The 21,602-nt window shown below is 48.2% G+C and overlaps 1 protein-coding gene across 1 annotated transcript in view; it reads left to right on the plus strand.

Moving 5' to 3' along the window:
* The first annotated feature begins 3,763 nt into the window (after positions 1 to 3,763).
* Positions 3,764 to 21,602, plus strand: part of LOC138582358 (solute carrier family 26 member 10-like) — a 170,816-nt gene continuing 152,977 nt past the window's right edge. Inside the window, exon 1 of the mRNA XM_069653608.1 lies at positions 3,764 to 4,042. Coding sequence (XP_069509709.1) covers positions 3,772 to 4,042 — 271 coding nt within the window. The 5' untranslated portion in view covers positions 3,764 to 3,771. The remainder of the gene's footprint in view (positions 4,043 to 21,602) is intronic.

The raw sequence follows: 21,602 nt of genomic DNA on the forward strand, positions 1-21,602 counted from the left end.
ATCGCCTCTCATTGCCTCCAGGTGTTCAATAAGGATTGTGAACAAAATCTGAGAAACGGGGCACTCCTGCCTTGTGCCCCGCTGTAAATGGAAGGGACGTGAGAGGTGTCCATTCACCCTTACCCGTGCTATCAGGGAGTTATGAAGTAGCTTCACCCAGTCAATGAACATATGTACAGAACCCATCCTTGTTAGAACTCCCCATATGAAAGTCCAGTCAATGGAATCAAAAGCTCTATAAGAGTCTAGGAAAAGAATGTCCTTGTTATCGCCCGGCAGCCAGTCTGCTGAGGTAATCACTCAAAACAGCCACTGCAAATTGAGGCGAGTCCCTCTTCCTTACATAAAACCATTTTGATCTCTGTGAACCAAAGTGTGGGTGGGGGGCGTTAGTAGCCTATCGGCCAATGCCTTGGCCAAAACCTTAACTCAGCATTTGAGTAGGGAGACTGGCCGATAAGACTGGCAAAATTCCCTATCCTTGCCTTTCTTAAGATTCATGACAATGACCGATTCCCTAATATCCGGAGGTAGTTCGCCTACATCTCTTCTTTCATGCCGCATGCCAAGCATGCGATGACTCACAAGGAACTTTGCTAATTCAGTAAATAGATTCCTTCAGGAGATCCATGGCTTTTATTGCAGTAAGAACTAATCCACAATATCCCAAAATGTGCAATAATGCATTAGCCTTCAAGGTTCCACAGACGAGTAATTCATATGACAGAAAAGAGATAGAGGCAAAGAGAACTGTGAAGCTGGCAGTGGAAAACCAGAAGGAAGTGCCTCCTAAAAGTATCAACACTGGCGGCGAACCTGCCTCCCAGCTGCTCTCCTATGGAGGCTGCAATTTCTTGGGAGGGGCTTCTGCTGTATTCAGATATATTGGTTACTTTTTAGCACTTTGCTTGTGCTGAGAAAGATGATATAGGGAATAGGCATTCGCACTCAGGAAAGGCAGATTGACCAATCACAATCCGCCTTTCCAGGGCACAATTGTGCATTCACCACCCACTGTGGAAATAAAAATATCAACAAAAATGGCTGCCATAAACTTAAGAAAGGGATTAGGTGCCTTTTCGGATGACAGCGGCCATTTTGGAACCACAGCTTGAGCTGAAGCCCTCACAGCTGACGGGCCGGAGCCGGGGTGTGAAAGCTACAAATATGCTATTTTCATCTCTTCAATATTGCTAATGCTACCCTAAGGACGCTTCAAAGCATTAAAGGCCAGGAAAAAAGGGAGGACAAAACATGATGCTTTACACAATAAAAATATCTACCGCTTAAATAACAGATGACATTATTATCCCACAGAGTGATGCTCAATGTATCGGCCTCGGAGTGATGAAAGGATGAGTAGACCATGCCAGGAATCGTATCTGCTAAGGCATATCGTGCACAGATATCAAGGTCGAGCGTTCAACTCACTGTGCTATCTGATCGGCTAGTTTTGTATGATATCTCCCCTAAAAGGCAGCAAAGTACTTTGGTGAGACAGAATGTGTGAAATAAGAATGGTAATATGGCAGCAGGAAAGGGGCATATTTTCAGCGGGTGGTCCTGTAAAAACAATCTGCATCATTACGAGTTGGCTGTAACTCTGCTGGAATTATCGTCAAACTTGCTTATTGTTACTGCCGCTCAGCGGTGCAGAATTACCATGGGCTAATGAGTTGGGTAACAGTGGTGTTTGTGCCCATGTTTGCACTCCACTAGGCTCCATTGGAATTTTGGAGGATCTATAGTGAGTGGTAATTATGATGTGATAAATACTCCAATTTTGGGAGGCAAAGTGGGGGTAATCTGCTGGTAGTAACGCATCCACAGGGGCAGTAACTGAGTCAACGCCAAGCACGTACTGAACCGCCAAACTCATAATGAAGCTGAATATGAGAAACCATTGGGTCAGTGTGAGGGTCTAATGTGGGCTCTGTGAAAGTATGCGTGTTCAGGGCCTGTACGAGACTGATGAGTAGCTGCCTGTGGTGACTTTTCTTTGTGTCAGGACCTTTTAGAAGCTGCATAAGGGTCTTTTGGAGCTACGAGAGAGACAGTTGTGCGAGTTATTTTGAGGATGTGTGAGAGTCGGTAGTGAGTTCTGAGAGGGTCTGCTGGGGCTCCACTGGCATAGCAGGATACATCGCCGTCTCTCTTGTGTGGGGTGCCCTGGTGCACCATGTCCAGGTAGGGGCCCGGCCCTCACCCTGACCGCCAGCCGCAGTCGGCCCCAGCCCTCTACTGGATGAGGCCGAATGCGGATCGGGGCCTGGGATGGAGGTGCTCCGCCTTTGGCTCCCCTGCGCACCACGTCATACTGGAACCCAGAAGCAGGGGAAGCTCTCCCTGCTCCTTGGCTCCTGTCTGCATAGAATGCAGGAGCCAGAGCCCTGGAGTGACGCAGTGTACCGGCGAACTGAAACTACAGTGGTTAAAAGGTAACAAAGCGTTTTTATATGTAATGTGTTTATTATGCCTGCGTGCGGTGCCTGTCACAGATGTATGCATATGGTGTATATATATGTATGAATGTGATTTTGTGTGTGTGTGAATGTTCTGGGTGGGTGCCCGTTTCGAGAATGCAGTGTGAGAAAAGGTGTATGTGTGAGTGACTGGTGCGTGAATGTGTCTAGATGGCAGCGTGTGTGTGTGTGTGTGTGCGTGCGTGCGTGTGTGTGTGTGTGTTCTGGGTGGGTGGGAGCCGGATGCTGTGTGAGTGAATGTGAGAGAAGGTCTATGAGTGAGTGACTGGTGGATGAATGGGTATGAATGTGATTAAGTGTGTGTGTGTGAGCACGTGCGCACCCGTGTGGAGAATGCAGCAAACGCAGTCACTGGTGGCTGGTACACTTGGGTACCAGGCACCACCCCTTGTTTTTACTCTAGGTAAAAGAGTTAAGTGTTGATTAAAAAAGTACTCGTATGTTTCAACTAGTGTAGTGGGTCTGTGCCCCTGCATGACATGATCATCATGGACATTGGGTGCGCCGGTGGTCCGGGCCAGCCTGAAGTGTGGTGCGTCCCATGCTTTGTTGTGGCTCTTGGGTGGACCCCCTCAGCATGGCTCGCAATGGGGACCTTCACATGTTGTGGTGTGCTACAGTGGGACACGAGCGACTGGCTTCCTGTTGTGGCTGGGTGAGGGGCTTCTGGGGCTGCGTGAGTCTCTTGAGGCCACAGGCATGCGTGAATATTTGTTGGGACTGTGCCACGATGTGCTCTGGGTATGTGAGGAGAGTATATTGGGGCTGAGGGATGGTCCAGTAGGCCTATATTTCATGGAGCGTGTGCAGCTGTGTTCTGAGGTTGGAGACAGCATTGGTGTTCATGCTCATCCGTTGTTTCCACGGATTTCGAAATTTGCCAGCTGGTAGGAAAAACGCTTTGCTCGTCCCTAAATCGTCCGATAGATAAATGTGCGTGCGCTTGCGTGAGGGAGAGAGCGTGAACAACCGTGCGAGACCCCGCACCTGGTCGCAGGACCGGTAGAAAGAGTTACAAACACACTCGTTCCGGCAATGGTTTATGTTTCTACAATACCGTCCATTGCGATAGTGCAGCGTCTTTCTTTCTCCTGGAAGGACTTGCACAGCTGCCGCTGCCAAGGGGGCTTTTATGTACTTGCCAGCGACTTCAAGCTACCACACCTTTTCCTCTGGCGGGACCACGGCCAACTGACCAACCTCCCGCTCGAGAAGTGGGCGCACAGCGTCCATCAGCCATATAAAAGCCCGTGAGTCGGAGGACGCGATCACAAGGGGAGGGTGCGCCATGGCCTCTGGAGTGTCTGTCCACAGGAGCATTTACACCGAGGAGCAGTTCGCGAAGCTCTTCGGCGCTGAGGAGGCAGGAGGGCACGCCACGGGTGGGAGCCTCCGCGAGTGGGCAGGACGCAGGTGCCGGGGCTCAGTCAAGGCACTGCGCCGCACGCTGACGGAGCGGGTGCCGCTGCTGGCGTGGCTGCCACGCTACAAGGTGCGCAGGTGGCTGATGGGGGACCTGGTGGCCGGCCTGACGGTGGGCATCGTCCATATCCCGCAAGGTAAATACAAAATGCATACCGTGGACGAATAGCGCCAATGCAATTAAAATGATTCAACAATGTATTACTAGCGTGCGTGAAGGATGAGGGTGCCAACCCGTGTCACGTCTGATGGACCATTTCAATGGTGCTGAATGAATGGTGTAATGGCTTAGAGGGGCACAGTCCCCTCTAAGCCTTAACACACGTGTTAACAGGTTCCCATGCCTGTTCGGGCGGCAGACTCGTGCCTTTTCTCTCAGCTGGATGGGGGTCTCCAAATTGAAGCCCTCCCTTACCTGTCTGCGGGGTCATCCACATGGACGGCGTCGGGGCTTTTCATTGTTTTCATTTGGAAGGGGCTTCGAGCCTCGGAAGGAGAAGAGTGGGGGTGGCAGCAACTGCCCCCATGTTGCCAGTTAGCAATCTTATAACACGGCAATATTTACCTTTGGATATTGATTTCGTTCTGGGGCTTTGCAGCGTGACTTGCAAGCTGCATTTGCTGGAGCCCTTCCTGCCGTAACTTCTTCCGGGGTATACAGAAGTGTTATTACCTCGATGTCTGATGCCTTTTAACATCGGTTCTCCATATCAGTCACTTGCTGACAAAGAAGGGTTTATAGCTTTTCAGTGGGCATTTAGTGTTTCTGCTCCTTGCTGGCTGATAATCAGCGGCTTTTAAGCCCCAGCTCTATTTCTTTGTCTCTATTAAAATGTATGCACCCCACTGGAGCCTCAGACTATTTTCTGATTTGATTTTGTTATTTCTAACGTGCATATCCCCAGAGGGCGCCTAGCAGAAACTGCACCTGGGCGCAGATCAAATTAAATGAGCATAGACATAGATAACTGCTTTAAAGTAGCCACGGAATTTATTTAAACGGGTACCTTTTCAATTGCTTCTGGAAACTAGATAAGGAATTGGCTTGCCGCAGATATTGCAGAAGAGAATTACCCAGGCATGGACGCCCACAAAGGAGAACCGCCTATCTCCCCAAGTAGTTGTTTTAGAGGGGAGAATTGCTAGTGAACCTTATCCCTTGGATCGCAAAGTACAAGTGGGATCATGGAGTACCATCTTAGATGTCAAATCAGTTGAGGCGAGCCGTGGATGCATTTGAAAACAAGGCGTGCAATTTTAAACTCTATCCTCTGTTGTACTGGCAGCCAGTGACGTCCTCTCTGGAACTCTGAAGTAGATGTTTTCCGTGGCAATGAGAATATAATTCGTACTGCCGAATTCAGTTCAGTGGTCCTCATTTTATGGACCATCAAGGGCCATGCTGGGAACGAAACCTGCAACCTGCCTAACACATACAGATTGCTAAGCATGCGCACAACCCACAGAGCTAACTTTCTCTAGGCCAAAAGCTTTGAAATGTGATTTCTTTTTCTAGAAAGCTGGCTGCAAATCAATGAACGAGCAGGAAACGAAGGCACTAACAAGCCCACGCGCCATTCAGCATAACAGAGCGAGACTGATCTATCACTATTGGGCTTTGGAATGATTACAAAGAGATGTCAAGATAGACTTGTTCTTTTTGGGGAAGCCTTGTAAGTTTAGCGTATTATGTATGATAGTTCAGTGGGTTAAGAATTCACTCCATAGATGTGCCGGTTGCTTGCGGTTTTTCGAGCTCATGAATTGGGGTGATTTTGTAGCGCTTCAAAAAGGAACAATTTGGTAGTACCAGGTTCTACATGAAAACCAATGTTTAAAATGTTGTTACATTTTTTTTTATTAGGTTTATTGGTTGGAAAAAAACATTTACCCAGTTACATCAGCAACATTAAAAGAAAATTCATTATATCAATACATTACTGTATATAAACCATAATTCCAATAAACACCATGCTAAAGGTGCTTGTTACATGAAACATATTACATCGATTGCTTACAATCTTAAATCAAATACTTTGGGCCCGATTCATGAAATGTTTTCAAAGTGACTTTGCTCTGCTGAAAAGTGACTTTGCAGTGCCGACACAAACCCTGATTCATGGAACTGTGCAAAGTGTATTTTTGCAGTGCAAAGTCAAGTCATTTTGTACTGCAAAAATGGTTTTGTACTGACTTTGCACTGCAAAATACACTTTGCACAGTTCCATGAATCTGGGTTTGTGTCGGCACTGCAAAGTCACTTTTCAGTGGTGCAAAGTCACTTTCAACCGTGCAAAATAATAAATCCATGAATTGGGCGCATAATCTACGGACTTGTCTAATTGGACGAGGTTCACACAGCGCGGCTCATGATGGCGGGCACACAGGGGCACGGCATCAACCACCCCTCTGTTCTTTAGCAATGGAACAGGAGCCTCACTTGCCCCCTTAGCGATGGTTACCGTTTTCGGGTTCTAACTGTATGTCCTAAGTGAGGCCATGGTGTGCAGTGTCTTTATTGCGGGAGATGAAAAAACCCAGACTTTTGAGGCATTTTTCGGAGCTACCCTGTTGGTAATACAGTGGCATTGGCCAGACTCAGGGGAGCGACATATCACATACCAACATACCATGCTGGATTCTTTGAAAGTTCAGTACTCATGCACAAAGCTAAAAATGTAGCTCAGCAGGTTGAGTGACTGTTGATGAGAACTCATGTCTTCAGAACTGCCTGAAAACGCTATAGATTTTTGTAATATGTCTTCTGAAAATTGTGCTGTAAAATGCACTGTTTCGACCACGCCATGCCACAGCTTATTTTCTATCATTTGTATGGCGTAGAGGAGGGGCGTAACAGAACTTGCGTTTCCGCGTTTCCACTGCCTCCCTTTCTCTCCGCCATTCAAATGCTCCAGTATTTGTGCTGGTATGCATTTTCATGCCAGTATACATGCTGGAGATACCCATGGGGTCCGCCAGCTTCATGCGCCAGCATAAAACAGGCAGACCACATTGGGGTCCATTTTACACACTGGGAGGCACCGTGTACAATTACAGAGAAACCCTCCCGTACATGCTTGCATATCTGGCAGTTTCTGTTCAATTGGGAACACTGCTTACAACACCTGAAGAAGTTACCAGAGTTTTCCACTCTATGAAGGTTTCTTCCAAACGGGTTCACCCTTGCTCATCCAGAACCACAAAGGACAACATTGGCTCTCTTGCTCCTGCACTCGCTGATCTCTGCAACCACTCCACTGGATCTTTCCCCTCCGTCCTCAAGCACTCCCTTGTGCAACCCCTCCCGAAAAAACCTTCAGCAGACCCTAACTGTCCAGCTAACTACTGTCCTACTTCAATCACCCCTTTCTGGGGAAACTGCTGGAGAAGCTGGCCTTGCCCCAACTCAACTTGCACGCTGAACTTGTTGGTGGTCTCCAAGACCATCAATCTGGATTCCATGCATCCAGAGGCACAGAAACTCTTCGAAACACTTTTGAAGAACTGCTCGCATCTCTGGATACCAACTCCCCAGCTGTCCTCTTCCTACTCAATCTCGTGTCTGCCTTTGACACAGTCAACCATTCCATCCTCATACAAAGGCTCCATGATACCCTTGGTATCTCAGAACAGGCACTGGACTGGCTGACCTCTTTCCTAACTAACCACTCCTCCCAAGTCATCCTTGGCACCTTCTCCTCTCCTAATTCTTTCTCCACCTGTGGTGTCCCCCAGGGTGCTATCCTCTCCTCTTGGCTCTTTAACATTTACCTTGCTCAGCTGGCATTCCTCATCTCCTCTTTCTCCCCCAACATCCAGTGTTATGCCGATGACACTCAACTCTTTTTCAAACTTCCTGCTGACCCTCTTGCACCTTCCTTCATCACTGACTGCCTAGCTGCCATCCGGGCATTGTGCACTGCCAACGAATGCCAACAAAACTTAGATCCTTCCCGTTGGGACCCCTGCTCCCTCCTTCTTCCCTTCTTTCTGGCCTTCTACCATGGGCCCTCCTCCTGCTCCTTCTTCTGAAGCCAGAAACCCCAGAGTCATCTTTGACTCCTCTCTCGCCTCCTCCCTCATACTCAGTACATTGCCAAGAAGTCCCACTTTCAGCTCTTCCTTCTCAAAAGAATTCTCCCTTTTCTCACTTCCCCCAGAAGCTCAATGTGACCCGAGCCCTGGTTCTCTCTAGGCTTGACTATTGCAATAGTGTCTTCCTTAATCTACCTTCCTCCACTCTGCAACCCCTTCAACTAGTCCAGAATAGGGTAGCAAGACTTATCCTTGGCCTCAAGCCCATGGTCTGCATCTCTCAAGCCCTAAAAAGTCTTCACTGGCTCCCAGTTGGTGCACAGATTAAATTAAAATCCATCTGCTTGATCCACAAGGCTGTCTGGGGATGGAGACCACACTATCTGCAACTCTTTCTTACCAAATACTCTCCTGCTAGACCCCTACGTTCCTCTGGCACCAACTCCTTGTGTGCAAAGTGTTTCGCTAAACAGAGGGCAGGATGCCGATCACTTTCCTCAGCTGGCTCACTCCTATGCAACAGCCTCCCCCTCACTCTGCTTCTTGAGCTGGTGTTTCTTAAATTCCGGAAGCAACTCAGGACTCCTCTTTTCCTCCTCCTTCTCATCTTCCCATCTCTGCTAATCTCACAGTTTCTGTGATTAGTGTCCTGGGCCTTTATGCATCCTCTGGGTCTGTGACCTCTCCCACCCAATCGCCCCAGCTTCTGTCTACCGACTTGCCTCGGCACCCCCTCCGCCTGGAGGCTCGCACTTCTCCACCCGATGCAGTTCCAGGCCATGTAGCACTTACCATACCTTGCACTTCATCTGTAGCTCACTCACAAGCATGATTGATTGATTGATTGATATTTTATTTCTATCGCGCTCGTACACAAGTGTTTCAGAGCGCAACAAGGCAAGGGAGGGGAACAGGGGAGAACAAAACAGCGATCTTACTAGGCCCAGTGACATTGAGAACGCGCAAGTGCATGGGAGAGGGAGGAGGGGAAAAGTGCATGGAAGGGGCAAAGGTGGAAAGTGCGAAGCAGGGGAGAAACAGATAAATAACAATAAATAAATAATAAAGGCAACAAACAGTGGTAATGCAGCCAGCAATTTGCAAGTGCTAGGTTTAAGGCAGCAGACAGGGTATGTCTGATAAGTGCAGGAAGAAAAAGGGGGGGCTGTATGGGTACAGATACAGACCCCAGTGCAAGGGGTGGCCCGGAGGCAGTGCGGGAGGGTGGCAGGATGAGCAGGTACCTGGGCCCAAAGAACAGAGGGTGGCCAGGTGCATAGTGCCAAGAGAGAACAGATCAGCAGGGGAGAGGGGGAGCAAAGGCAGAAGAAAAGAGGAAGGTCTTGAGGTGCTTCCAGAACCGGAGATGGTTCTCCTCAAGTTTTAGAGTGGCAGAGAGGCTGTTCGAGAGGGAGGCCACAGCCGAAGACAGAGATCTACCCCCAGCTCGTTTCTTAGAAAAACGACTGACCCTGAGGGAGTTGGAGGTAGAGGAGCGAAGAGCTCGAGAGACGAGGAATTTGCGGAGGGATAGCTGAAGGTATTTTGGACCCAGGCCCCAGAAAGCCTTGTGGACAATGCAGAGGGTTTTGAATTTAATCCTTGCATCCACTGGGAGCGAGTCGAGAGAATTCATAGCTGGAGAGATACGATCCGAGGGCTTGAGGCCAAGGACAAATCTCGCAGTCCTGTTCTGGATTGGTTGCAGAGGGCGGAGAGTAGAGGCAGGTAGATTTAGAAAGAGGCTGTTACAATAGTCCAAGCTAGAGAGAACTAGAGTTTGGGATAGCATGAGCTTCGGGGGGAAGGAGAGGAAATACAGAGTACCTCTGAGGAGGTGCAGTCGGAAATTTGACTTTTTAGAGACCTCAGAAATGTGGGCGGAGAAGGAAAGGGAGGAGTCAAAGATGACCCTGAGGTTCTTAGCCTCTCAGGTGGGGGTAGGAGGAGGGCCAAGGGAGGCTGGCCAGAAAGTGAGGGGAAAGGATGGTGAAGGTGTGCCGATGAGGAGGATCTCCGTCTTGCTGGCATTCAGACAAAGATCATTGGCGGCACACCAATGTTGAATGTCAGTTAGGCAATCAGAGATGAGAGAGGGAGAGGAGGTGGCAGAGGGCAGCCTGAAAATGAGTTGAGTGTCGTCAGCGTAGCACTGGAAATTTGAGCAGAAAATGGCAATGCAGTGGGCAAGAGTTGCCAGGTATTGGTTAAAAAGCCAGGGCGAGAGGTTAGACCACTGTGGAACACCACAGGTAGAGAGGAAGATAGATGAAAGGAAGGACCCAAGTTGGACCTGGGAGGGTTGATCTGAGAGGAAAACGATCAGCCAGGACAGAGCCTGGTCAGTGATACCCAGGTTTTCATGGAGACGGTTGAGCAGGATGGTATGGTTGACCGCGTCGAAGGCAGAAGAGAGATCAAGGAGGATGAAGACAGAGGGAATGTTAGAGTCAAGGTTGGAGAGCAGATCTTCACGAATGTTCAGGAGAGCGGTCTCCGTGTTTCTGGCAGCTCTGAAGCCAGACTGGTGGTCATGGAGACAGCCAACAGAATTGAAATGAAGGTTAAGCTGAGAGATGGACAACTTTTCCAGGAGTTTGCCAAGAAAGGGAGTAATGGAAATTGGGCGATAGTTAGCAGGACAAGAAGGATCAGCTGTGGGTTTCTTGAGAAGAGGATGCACAAAGGAGTGCTTCAGAGGGGAGGGGAAGGATCCAGAGGCAAAGGAGTGGTTGCAAATATCAGCAAGGGCCGGAGCGAGGGTGTCAATGTGGTCCTTGATGGTTTTAGAGGAACAGGGATGAACCTGTTTTGAAGAGGCTTTCATAGATCGGACACCCCATGGACACCCCAGCACGTACCCCACTGCCCCCCTTCCTTGCTGCACTTGCACGTTCTGAATACTCACAAAGCAAAGTAGGTTTGTCATTTCATTCCGCCACTGTACTTAATATTTTGTCTATTTCAATGTATTTCAATCCCATGTTCCCTCTTTGTTGCCCTGTAGGCGCTTTGAAACAGAATGTACTTAGTGTATAACTGCCTAACAAGCGAACAACAAAATAAAACAAATGCATGCAGTGCTTTAAGTGGGATGCTAAATCCGGGGAGGGGGGGGCTCTCATTAGGGGACAAGGCTTAAGTAGGGGTGTACCTAAGCCATGCCCTTAACATGAGCCAGCCCTCGCCTAAGGGGGTGGTGCTGGTGAAAGCAAGGGAGTTGGGACGCACTGGCATTATTACCTTTTAAACAAAAGGATTGGCTTAGCGCACCATAGGTGTGACACCAGTGGGCCCCAGGTCTCCGACTCAGCAGGCAGCCTTTTCATTCAAGGTGCCACGTGGTTAACAACCACGTGCTTCTTGAGTGAAAGGTATTTCTGCTGCGTGATGATTCTGCTCAGAAACAGGACGAAGGGACCAGGACTTCGGTTTTGAAAAAAAGAAAAGGCGAGGCCTGCAGGCAGCCCGTTTAACCCTGCAGTGCTTTGGCTACACAGGCTGCCTGAGGTGTTGGGATGGTTGGGGCTAGTTGGTGGTGGGCCCCCACTCGGGAGCCCTTTCTAGAGACTGCTGGGGCTGAACCCCAGCTAGCCCCAGCCCACTTAAAGCCCTTTATACGGACAAATAAAAGTAAACAATGCCTCGCATGTAAGCATAGCAAATCAATTAGCAAACTAAAGAGTAAAAACAGGCCAAATCGCCTTTATTCTTTCATTTTACTCCGTTTTGTAAAACATATAAATGCTGCCTGCAAATTACACTTTGCTGACAGCATTTACAATGTTGTCTATTTCAATATATTTCAATCCCATGTTCCCTCAGAATGTACTTACTGTATAAGTGCCTAACAAGTGAACAATAAAATAAAACAAATGCATGCAGTGCTTTAAGTGGGATGCTAAATCCAGGGGGGGGGGGCTCTGATTAGGGGACAAGGCTTAAGTAGAAGTGTACCTAAGCCATGCCCTTAACGTGAGCTCCCCCTCGCCTAAGGGGGTGGTGCTGGTGAAAGCAAGGGAGTTGGGACGCACTGGCATTATTACCTTTTAAACAAAAGGATTGGCTTAGCGTACCAAAGGTGTGACACCAGTGGGCCCCAGGTCTCCAACTCAGCAGGCAGCCTTTTCATTCAAGGAGCCACGTGGTTAACAACCACGTGCTTCTTGAGTGAAAGATCTGTCTGCTGCATGATGATTCTACTCAGAAACAGGACGAGGGGACCAGTACTTCGGTTTTGAAAAAAAGAAAAGGCAATGCCTAATTTGAAGTGCTGACACCTGCAGGCAGCCTGTGTAACCCTGCAGTGCTTTGGCTACACAGGCTGCCTGAGGTGTTGGGATAGCTGGGGCTAGTTGGTGGTGGGCCCCCGCTCGGGAGCCCTTTCTAGAGACCGCTGGGACTGAACCCCAGCTAGCCCCAGCCCACTTAAAGCCCTGCATACGGACAAATAAAAGTAAACAATGCCTCAGGTGCTCTCAAATAGCATCTTAAGGATGTTCAACTAGGACATCGCTTAAAACCAATGTTCAAAAGTTAGCAATTCGGAGCTTGCACCGCCCTGTACAAAGGCCCCTGCTGAAGCTCTGCAGGATGTTTCTAATGGTGCTTTCCAGCACTCTCCCTCCTCCTTTGCTCCCTAACCACAAAAGCTCTATGACCAATTGTGGATTACTTTTGTCTTTTGGGGAACCTTCTTGAGTCGGTATTGCCTTCTGCAACCTTTGTTTCCTGCCTTTTGCATTTCAAATAGGTTTAAAAGACTACTTTTGGACCCTTTGCGTTTTTATTTATTTTGGTTTGATGCAGCTCCAAGGCATTTACAGGCCCTTTTGGGGGAACGCTGGCTTTCTTAGATTTTCTCTGGGCAAGGATTGTCCCTCCCAAACTGTGCTCTATATCTTCCTCCATCCTTGCCGGTGACGTTGCCGCCTATTTGGACCACTGGTGCCCGGAAGCGGATTCGTCACAAACCCCACCTTTCTCGTCTGCCTACACGTGGACCTTCCCCTCTACTCCTTTACTCCAATCATCTTTGCCACCCATGCTCTTTCTATTATTCCTAGGTCCTCCCTTGCCGGCACGCCATTGGCTGCTGATGCAGAATCAATCCCTCTTTAACTTGCTGGTGCTTGTCTTTAAAACCATCCAAGGCCTTGCCCTTCAAAACATGGCAGGTTGCTGCTCTCTCTAGTACACCCTCACATGATTTCGGTCCCCCTGTTACCTGCTGCGCACCCTTTGCTTGCACTCTTTCACCCCCATGGCCCCTCACCAAGGTAAATCTCTACCCTCGGACCTCAAACCAATACACAGCATTGAACTTCGGGAAAACGGGCGCAATATCCACGTCTCTACTGGTGAAAGAGTGCTGTTAACCAAACAGAACCCTCGACTCCGACTATTCTGCATGGCACTCTGAGATGCAAGCCGGAAGTATATATGTAATTCACACGCATATAAATACTGGTCCATTGCAAAAGCCTCGTATCATACTTATTTCTATTCCTTTGATGTCGCTTAACCCGTTTATATGTGCCTTTCTACCACTCCCTGACCAACTGGCTGTTACACTCATGCAATTATGGGAAGGCATCCTTCCCAGGGACTGTCTCTATTTTCTGGAAGGTTGTCCTTATGTACGTCATTTCTGGGAGAAGTGACTGTCAGTACTTCCAATAAATAAAAGCGCTTAGGTGTGGTGGGTGTGTACTTGGTCCAGACAGCTTGGGGTCACCAAACTCTCACCGTGAACTTTGCAGCTCGTTTTTGGTTGTGTCTTGGTTTGGGCTCCAGAATAGATTGCTGGGCTCTCTCTTTCGAGGGTCCAGTTCCACTAAGCTGGTTGGTGGATGGTAAGCTGGCAGCCAGCGTTTATGGCTCATGTGGGTAGGCTTCTCTTGTCTGTGTATGCTCAGTTCGTCTTTCAAAATTCAGGGCAAAGCAAGCTACAAGTTTCAGGAAGGTATGACCCAGGGGGCCCCTTTGAGGAATTGAACCATCCGTACAGTGGGTGTGCGTTCGCCTGGGCTTTCTTTAAATTTTAAATGAAATTGAATGCTGGTAGATCAACCTCTAAAACCTGTGTGGGGCTTATCTGCACATGTTTTCCTATGCTCACCGCACAACATATGCATAGACCTGTGTACTCTAGGTAGATACAGCCTACATGCGCAGCCTCCCCTCTTATGCTTATTTGGGATCTGACAGGTGGAGTGGACAATGCACACACAGAAGGGGGATGGCAAACCTCCCCCCTGCCATGGCCAGCCTAACTAACTAACAAAGGCTCCATGGATACACCATGTCCGTTTGTTGAGCCCTATAGCTGGTGGCATCATTCTCATACTAATCAGAGTTTAATTCACACAGGCCCACATGGGGTCTGGCTGCAGAGGCTAACAAAGGAGACAGGAAACCCCAAGACTGTTTCATAGGCACTGTGCCAACCTGATGCCAGCTCCCACCCTCAGAATCGACTGATAGCGAAATGTCATGTCTGGGACTGCATGTTTACCGTAGTCATCCCTGCATGGAGACCCCATTCAGAAGGTACGAGTATGTGGCTTGACGGAACCAGAAAGTCTGGTCTTGTTGCAGCTTCCAGGGATATCTGCCACTTTAATCACTAACCACAAAGAGCTCCAGCAACCAAAGAGCCCCTCAAGAGATCCACAACAGATAGGAAGATGGGTGGGACTTAGTATTACATGTTTTCACCCCTTTACCTTCTGTGTTGCAAAGCACTCTAGTCATGACCTGATGCATACAGGATATTGTTGGTGGGTATCCAGGATTGGTTCATTAAGGTAGGCTTACCCTACACTAATCCCTGTGGTCCAATTGGCTTTCAAGGAGGGCAGGGCCCCTCTTTAGGTAGAGCATCTGAAGACTTTGCAAGGAGTAGCAAGAAGAACTCTTCATTGGACCCTGGCTGAAGGTACAGTCTGCCTTACATCGTTCACCAGTGAAGGAAGGCCAGGACCTTGAAGAGGGAAGCAAGACATCTCCCAGGGAACAGAAGGAGATACCAAATCCAGAGGACCCTCTAGCAGCTCCAGAACCATTACCCAACCAGCACACAGTGTGCCCTGCTAGGCTGTGCAGCATGCTTCCTAGGTGGGAAGTGCCAGAGGGTCTCTGAACCAAACCAAGGACAAGGCGGATGCCGGCAACACTCTCCTCAGCTTTGGGCCATCCACCTTAAAAGATGACACGATCCCAGTGAAGAAGCTAGTCGAAGTGCATCGACAAGCATCTACCTATGTCTGCCTTAAAGGACATTTTCGAGCCAGTAGAACCCCTAAAGCTACAACCGACTGCACCGCTGACTGTTGTTATGCAACAGTCGCTAAATCCAACCAAGACGCCTCGACCAGTGCTTCAGAACCACAGACAAGCACTGAGACAAAAATTCCTGACCACGAGCCGCCGTGTAGGTCTGCCTGTGGCCGTCCATCGAGCTTTGCTCACCGAACTGCCTGCTGCCTGATACCCGCAGCTGTCTCCTGTGTTGAACTGTGTCACAGAAGCTGCAAAGCGACCTGAAAATGGCATGACCCTGCCAAGCAGCAGGAACTCCTACAGCACAATGTACATGGTGGTTCTGTCCCCCTGGTCCTTCTCTGCAGGCCCCTAGTGACACTTTGCGACCCACTACTCCCTTTGTGTTGAAACCAAGTATCCGTGAACTATTGCGATTAATTACTATACCGACTATCTTCATGTCAGTATGCAGAGCGCACTGCTTTTCCTTGCTAGAAACTGTCTGTCCTCTGCATGCCTTTACAGGGTGGGTTGTAGTTTGTAGTGTGCTAGAAGTGTCTATTGTGATAATAATAAAGTTGACATTTCTATGCAACCTTGACTGGAAAGTGCCTTTTATCATTGGGTAATAATTGTTTTTTTTTCTGTATTGCAACTAACCAACAATCCACAACCTTTCGGAGATAAGCCTGCCGTTCCATCTACGTTACCAAAATTGGACAAGGAGGTTTATAATTTGCTTGTGTTTCCTATCTGTTTGGATCCCTTCTGGTGTACTATAGGAGTGGGGCTGAATGAGGGTTTAGTAACCGATATTCATCCCTTGGCCACTGGTGCCCCGGAAGTTGATTCCTCAAACCACCTGACACAGGTGCGAGACTGTATAGCGAAGTATGCCCACCCCCAAACCTTTGCCATCAGTAAAATTGAACAATTGCTCAAAGAAGGGATAGTTTATCAACCCATCAAGTCCAAAAGGGGGGCATGTTTCCCCTGATATACATGCACCGATGTGGAGTGCCGCAACACAGTGTGCCAGGGTGGCTCCCGCACCACACATGTGTAGATGGGCAAATATTCTTCCAAATATTTTAGGATGATGGAACAGGTACGTTGAGTGTTGGATCAGACAGGGCACCACCACATGTCTGCTCTTGGCTAAAAGGATCCCGAAGACAAAGGGGTCAAGACCCAGCATCAGTCAAGGTGGCTGAGCGAATAGGGAGGTGAACCTTGGATTTGGGGAGCATCTAATCAAAGCACAAACAGCCCTTTCTCAGTTAATGGGGGGAGCTGATGGGTTCATCGCAGAAGCCTGAGACGAAAGAAGTCAGGTGGGTGGATTACGAGAACATAAGGGCAAAGAGGGTGAAGTGAAATGGCCTCTTCACCTTTAATCAGGAGCTCGTATTTGGAGCTGAGGAAGCACCGCTGAAAGCAGAAAGGGTCAATCGATAAAGGGGAGTGGCTGAAAAGGGCCCATTAGCAGGTACCTGAAAGCTGGTGGGTGGATCTCAAGTTTGCCAAGTGCCCACCCAAGACCTACAAAGCATTGGGTAAGTGGGCCGCTCGCGTCCAGTGCCTATGATCCCACTGTGGATTTAGACAGTCACATGATGTTCTTGTCTTGTGAGGGGACTCAAGGTTGCATTGCGAAGCCAAGTTAGGTGCCTTTCTCTCCCACCAAATCTCTTTCACATGATCCCATCTTATTCCTCCTTGATTCTGGTTCCGGCCCCTCTGCTGCTTCTCTGGCCTCCCCTTTTCCTCCCTCGAAGTACCCTCTCTCTTCTGCTGTCTGTATAATTGTTCTGCTTCCTTACACTGCTCACCTTTTGTTTTTCTCCGGCTCTACCAGAAATGTCATCAGGCCTAGTACGGTAGTCGCCTGTCTGTTTCCATTTCCTTCCCACTCTCCCAGGGGTGTTGCTAGGTCTGGAAAAGACCCGGGGCTACACTAATGTCAGAACTGTCGGGACTGGGGGCTAGCTAGCCTTTTGGTTGCAGCTCCTGAGATTCTATCCGGGGCTACAACCAAAAGACCAGGGCTACAGCCTCCTAAGCCCCCCCTAGCAACTCCTCTGCCCTTCCTTATCTTTGTCTTTGCTCTTGCATTATCTGAAATGTCGTCAGGCACGTATGATAGTTAATTTCACATCCTTACTGTTCATGGCCTGTAAGAATATCATTGTATTTTCCCTTGTTCCCTCCCTTTTCTTGAAAAGCTTTGAAACACATTGTATATATGCGCTATATAAATAAACTATCATACCATATCATATCATTTATTCACTATATGACTCATCGCCCTGCATCTGATTGCTACTGCTCTTTTCTTTTGGTATTTCTCATTGGTATTGTCGTGGGCCATTGAATATTTCTTTTTTAGTTTTGGGTCATAGACAATAAGATATCCACATGTACGGGGAAGCAACTTTTTTCCAGAAAGTAAATGTGGGCGTGGCACTATTTCTGGCCTTTTTGGGGGATACATATATGCCAGTGCTATGACCGATCTAATATTCTCTGTTATCTTCATTCTTGTTAAATATGTGTGATTTAAAACAGTCGTTTCAGCCTCCAAAACCAGCAGTTTTAAGGTTGATTGGGGTAACTGCATCAATTCAGCTCAGTCCTTTCTACAGTCTTGTCACATTAAATGATTTAATACAGTAACTGCCGCCTGCTAAAGCCTCTGTCTGAAAGGTCGTGGGATAATATTGGTTTGCAAAGAAAAGGTTGAGATCACTAGCAACATGTTATTTCATTGATTTGGAGCATTTTTTTTAAATAGTGCCTTGTAAAAGATGTAATGTTAAGATAGCTGAATAGAGGGAATATGTCTGCCTGTAGAAAAGGCAAAAGTGTTGCTCCTTCAAATGGCTGCTTATTTTAAGTTCCTTCTGCTCCTTGTCTCTGGCGCAGTGTCTTCTCTTATCTCTGTGCCAGCACGTTACCACCCCCCTTTCCCTGGAAATCCTGTGTCTTTCTCTTCAGTTTCCCCCATCATAAGATTTTAAAGTCCTTCTGAAATATGATATGCAGACAAAGGATTTCTGGTACATCTTTGAATTGGAAAGATGTTTTATTTTGTATTTTGCCAGTGTGTATGTTTATTCCACCCTGATGGGCGAGGGCTGTGGGTATATGCAGGGCTAGTCACGGAGGAGGGCTTGTGGCTGATCGTTCTCATTAGGGGTTCATTTATTTATTTCACCTAGGGAGGGGAAGGCAAAAGAAAAGGGGTGCGGGTCCAATTACCATTTATAATGAATGTGCATATTCTAGTGTAAGCCCAGCAGGGCACGAGGGGGAATTGGGGACCAGAAGGAACACAGTTAGTAGACAGTTAGGGGATACAATAACCATTTACAATGTATATTCTCTTTCCAGATTTTATAAGTGCAATACTTTACAGAGTAGCTGGCCCAGCAGTGACATAACTCTAAATGTTATGCCTTAATAAGGTCCCCATTTGTTAAACGGGGACGAGTGGAGGTCGTGTCCAAAGGCTGGTGGCCACGAAAAGATGCAGGAGCAAAGCTATGTGTCGAGATGCCAGGTTCTAGGGTCTCATGATATGTTTTGCACTACAACTCCCACCAGCTCCGACCAGCATAGTCAATGCTGAGGGATCATGGAAGACACAGTCTGGAACATCTGGAGAGCACCCGTTGCAGATCCCTGGTACATGATGCAGTTTGGAGGCACGTTGGGAATGGGTGTTTTTAATAGTTTCCTTAACCGCTTGTGAGCAACTATAGTTCTCAGAGAAGTGTATCGCTTGTGCCAGAGATTAGGATTTTCCTGATTCATGGAATTATCTGCCTGCAAATCCCCATTCATGAAACAGGGATTTGCAGGCAGAATGTCATGCAAATCCCCGTTTTCAACGCAAATAATTCCATGAATCAGGGCCTGAGTGTCTTCCCTCTGTGTCAGAGTCGGGTGGTTGTTTGCGTCATTGACTTTAATGTCGCCTGTAGATTGCACGTTTCCTGGTGTACGATATTTGGGAAGATAACGGTGCAGGCACGTGGGACCTGGCTTCTGGATGGGTTGATGAACAATACATAATTATTTAGTTTATAAAGTTTTATTTTATTCAGATCCTAATTACAAACCAATAGTCTCAATATGACAATGAGAAATGCATAAATAATATCACATTTGACATACAGTCCATAATAGGGTAACTAGATAACAATGAACGATCAGAATAAAAGTCAAATCAGAATGATATTATAAGGATAAATAAAAAAAACATGGTATAAACACGCAAGAAAAAGACATTTGGTTTAGTGAGAGGGAAAGAGATAAGACGAGGAAAGAAAACAAGGGAGGTGTATGCACATAATACATCACATTTAAAGAAATAAACAAGAGTAACAATCAATGCTATTAATATTAAACTTCGCTGGATTAGACATTAGTATCATTTAAATCATTAGCAAAGTGTTGCCATTAATTGTCATGTTTTAAAGAGAAATGATATGATATGATAAGGCATTTACATCGCGCCTATACACAAGTGTTTCAAGGTGCAACGAGGCAAGGGAGGGGAGCAGAGGGAAGACAGAGACAACGACCTTAGCACCTTACTAGGCCAGGTGACATTGAGATTGCACTAGTGCAGGGTAGGGGGGAGGGGAAAGTGCAGGGGGAACGGGGAAGGGGCAGTGCAGTACATGGGATAAACAGTACAATAAATAAAACAATAAATAAAGAGAGCGGCCAGCTGGTGGCAAGGGTAAGTGCAGACATCAGGTGTCAAGTGCTGGTAGAGGGCTGTAGGGATACAGAAACACCCCCCGAGAGCAAGGGTGCCAAGGGGGGCAGTGCAGGTGTGCATCTGTCGGGGGAGGGGACCTGGGCCTGGAGGCGGATGAGCAAAGAGCTCGAGCGGGAAGATATTTAGGAAGAGAGGGTTGAAGGTATTGAGGCCCCAGGCCCCAAAAGGACTTGTGGACAATGCAGAGGGTTTTGAACTTAATCTTCGCCTCCACTGGAAGCCAGTTAAGGGATTTCAGTCCTGGAGAGATACGATCCCTGGGCTTGAGGCTAAGGACAAGTCTTGCAGTCCTGTTTTGGATGAGTTGCCGTGTGCGGAGAGTAGAGGCAGACAGATTTAGAAAGAGGCTGTGGCAGTAGTCCAGCCTATAGAGAACCAGAGCTCTGGAGACAGTGAGGAGAGGAGAGGAAAGGAAGAATATCTCTGAGGAGGTGCAGCTGGTAGTGTGGCAGGAAGAGGGCCAAGAGAGGCCGGCCAGAGAGTGACAGGAAAGGAGGGAGTAGGTGTGCTGATGAGGAGAATCTCGGGCCTACTGGCATTAAGACAGAGATCATTGGTGGCCCACCACTCCTGGTTAGCAGGCAGACAGAGATGAGAGAAGGAGAAGAGGTGGCAAAAGGGAGCCTGAAAATGAGTTGAGTGTCATCTGCATAGTACTGAAAGTTGGGGCAGAGAGTGGCAATGTGGTGGGCAAGAGGTGCCAGGTATTGGTTGAACACCCAGGGAGAGAGGTTAGACCGCTGGGGAACACAAGTACAGATAGAGAAGAGGAAGGATCCAAGTTGGACCTGGGAGTGTTGATCGGAGAGGAAAGAAGTCAGCCAAGCTAGGGTTTGATCGTTGATACCCAGGTTATCACGTAGATGGTTGAGCAGGATGGCATGGTTGACGGTGTCAAAGGCAGAAGAGAGATCAACAAAGATGAGGACCAGGGGGTATTGGAATCGAGGTTGGAGAGCAGGTCTTCACGGATGTTCAGCAGAGCAGTTTTGGTGCTTCTGGCAGCTCTGAAGCCAGACTGATGGTCATGGAGGCAACCAACAGATTCAGCGTAAAGATTAAGCTGGGAGATGGCCAGCTTTTCCAGGAGTTTGCCAGGAAAGGAGTGATGGAGATTGGGCGATAGTTAGCCGGGCAGGACGGGTCGGCAGAGGGTTTCTTAAGAAGAGGATACACAAGGGAGTGCTTCATGGGGGGAACAGAAGACTCCAGTGTTGAAGGAGTAGTTGCAGAAGTCAGCCAGAGCAGGGGCCAGGGTGTTAATGTGGTCCTTGACGGTCATAAATTGGACTTGTCTAGAAACCTTGTCTGGGGAGAACAGGGGAAAGGCAGAGAAGGAGGGAGGAGAGGTGGCAAAAGAAGGGCCAGTGGAAGAGCAGGGAGTAGAGGGAGGAGGGTGAGAGGAAGAAAGAGAGGACAGGATGTCCTGAGTTTTAGAGATGAAATGAGAAGCCAGGGCCGTGCAGAGGGCCTGGGAGGGGACAGGAGAGGTAGAGACTGCAGCAGGATTGGCCGGCACCTTGCAGATTTTAAAGAGTTTGGCCGAGTTGTTAGATGCCGCAGAGACGCAGGCTTGGATGTGGGCACTCTTCTTGGTGAGAGAG

Source organism: Ambystoma mexicanum, chromosome 3q (assembly GCF_040938575.1).
Source record: "Ambystoma mexicanum isolate Mex_15411 chromosome 3q, UKY_AmexF1_1, whole genome shotgun sequence".
Taxonomy (NCBI): Eukaryota; Metazoa; Chordata; class Amphibia; order Caudata; family Ambystomatidae; genus Ambystoma; species Ambystoma mexicanum.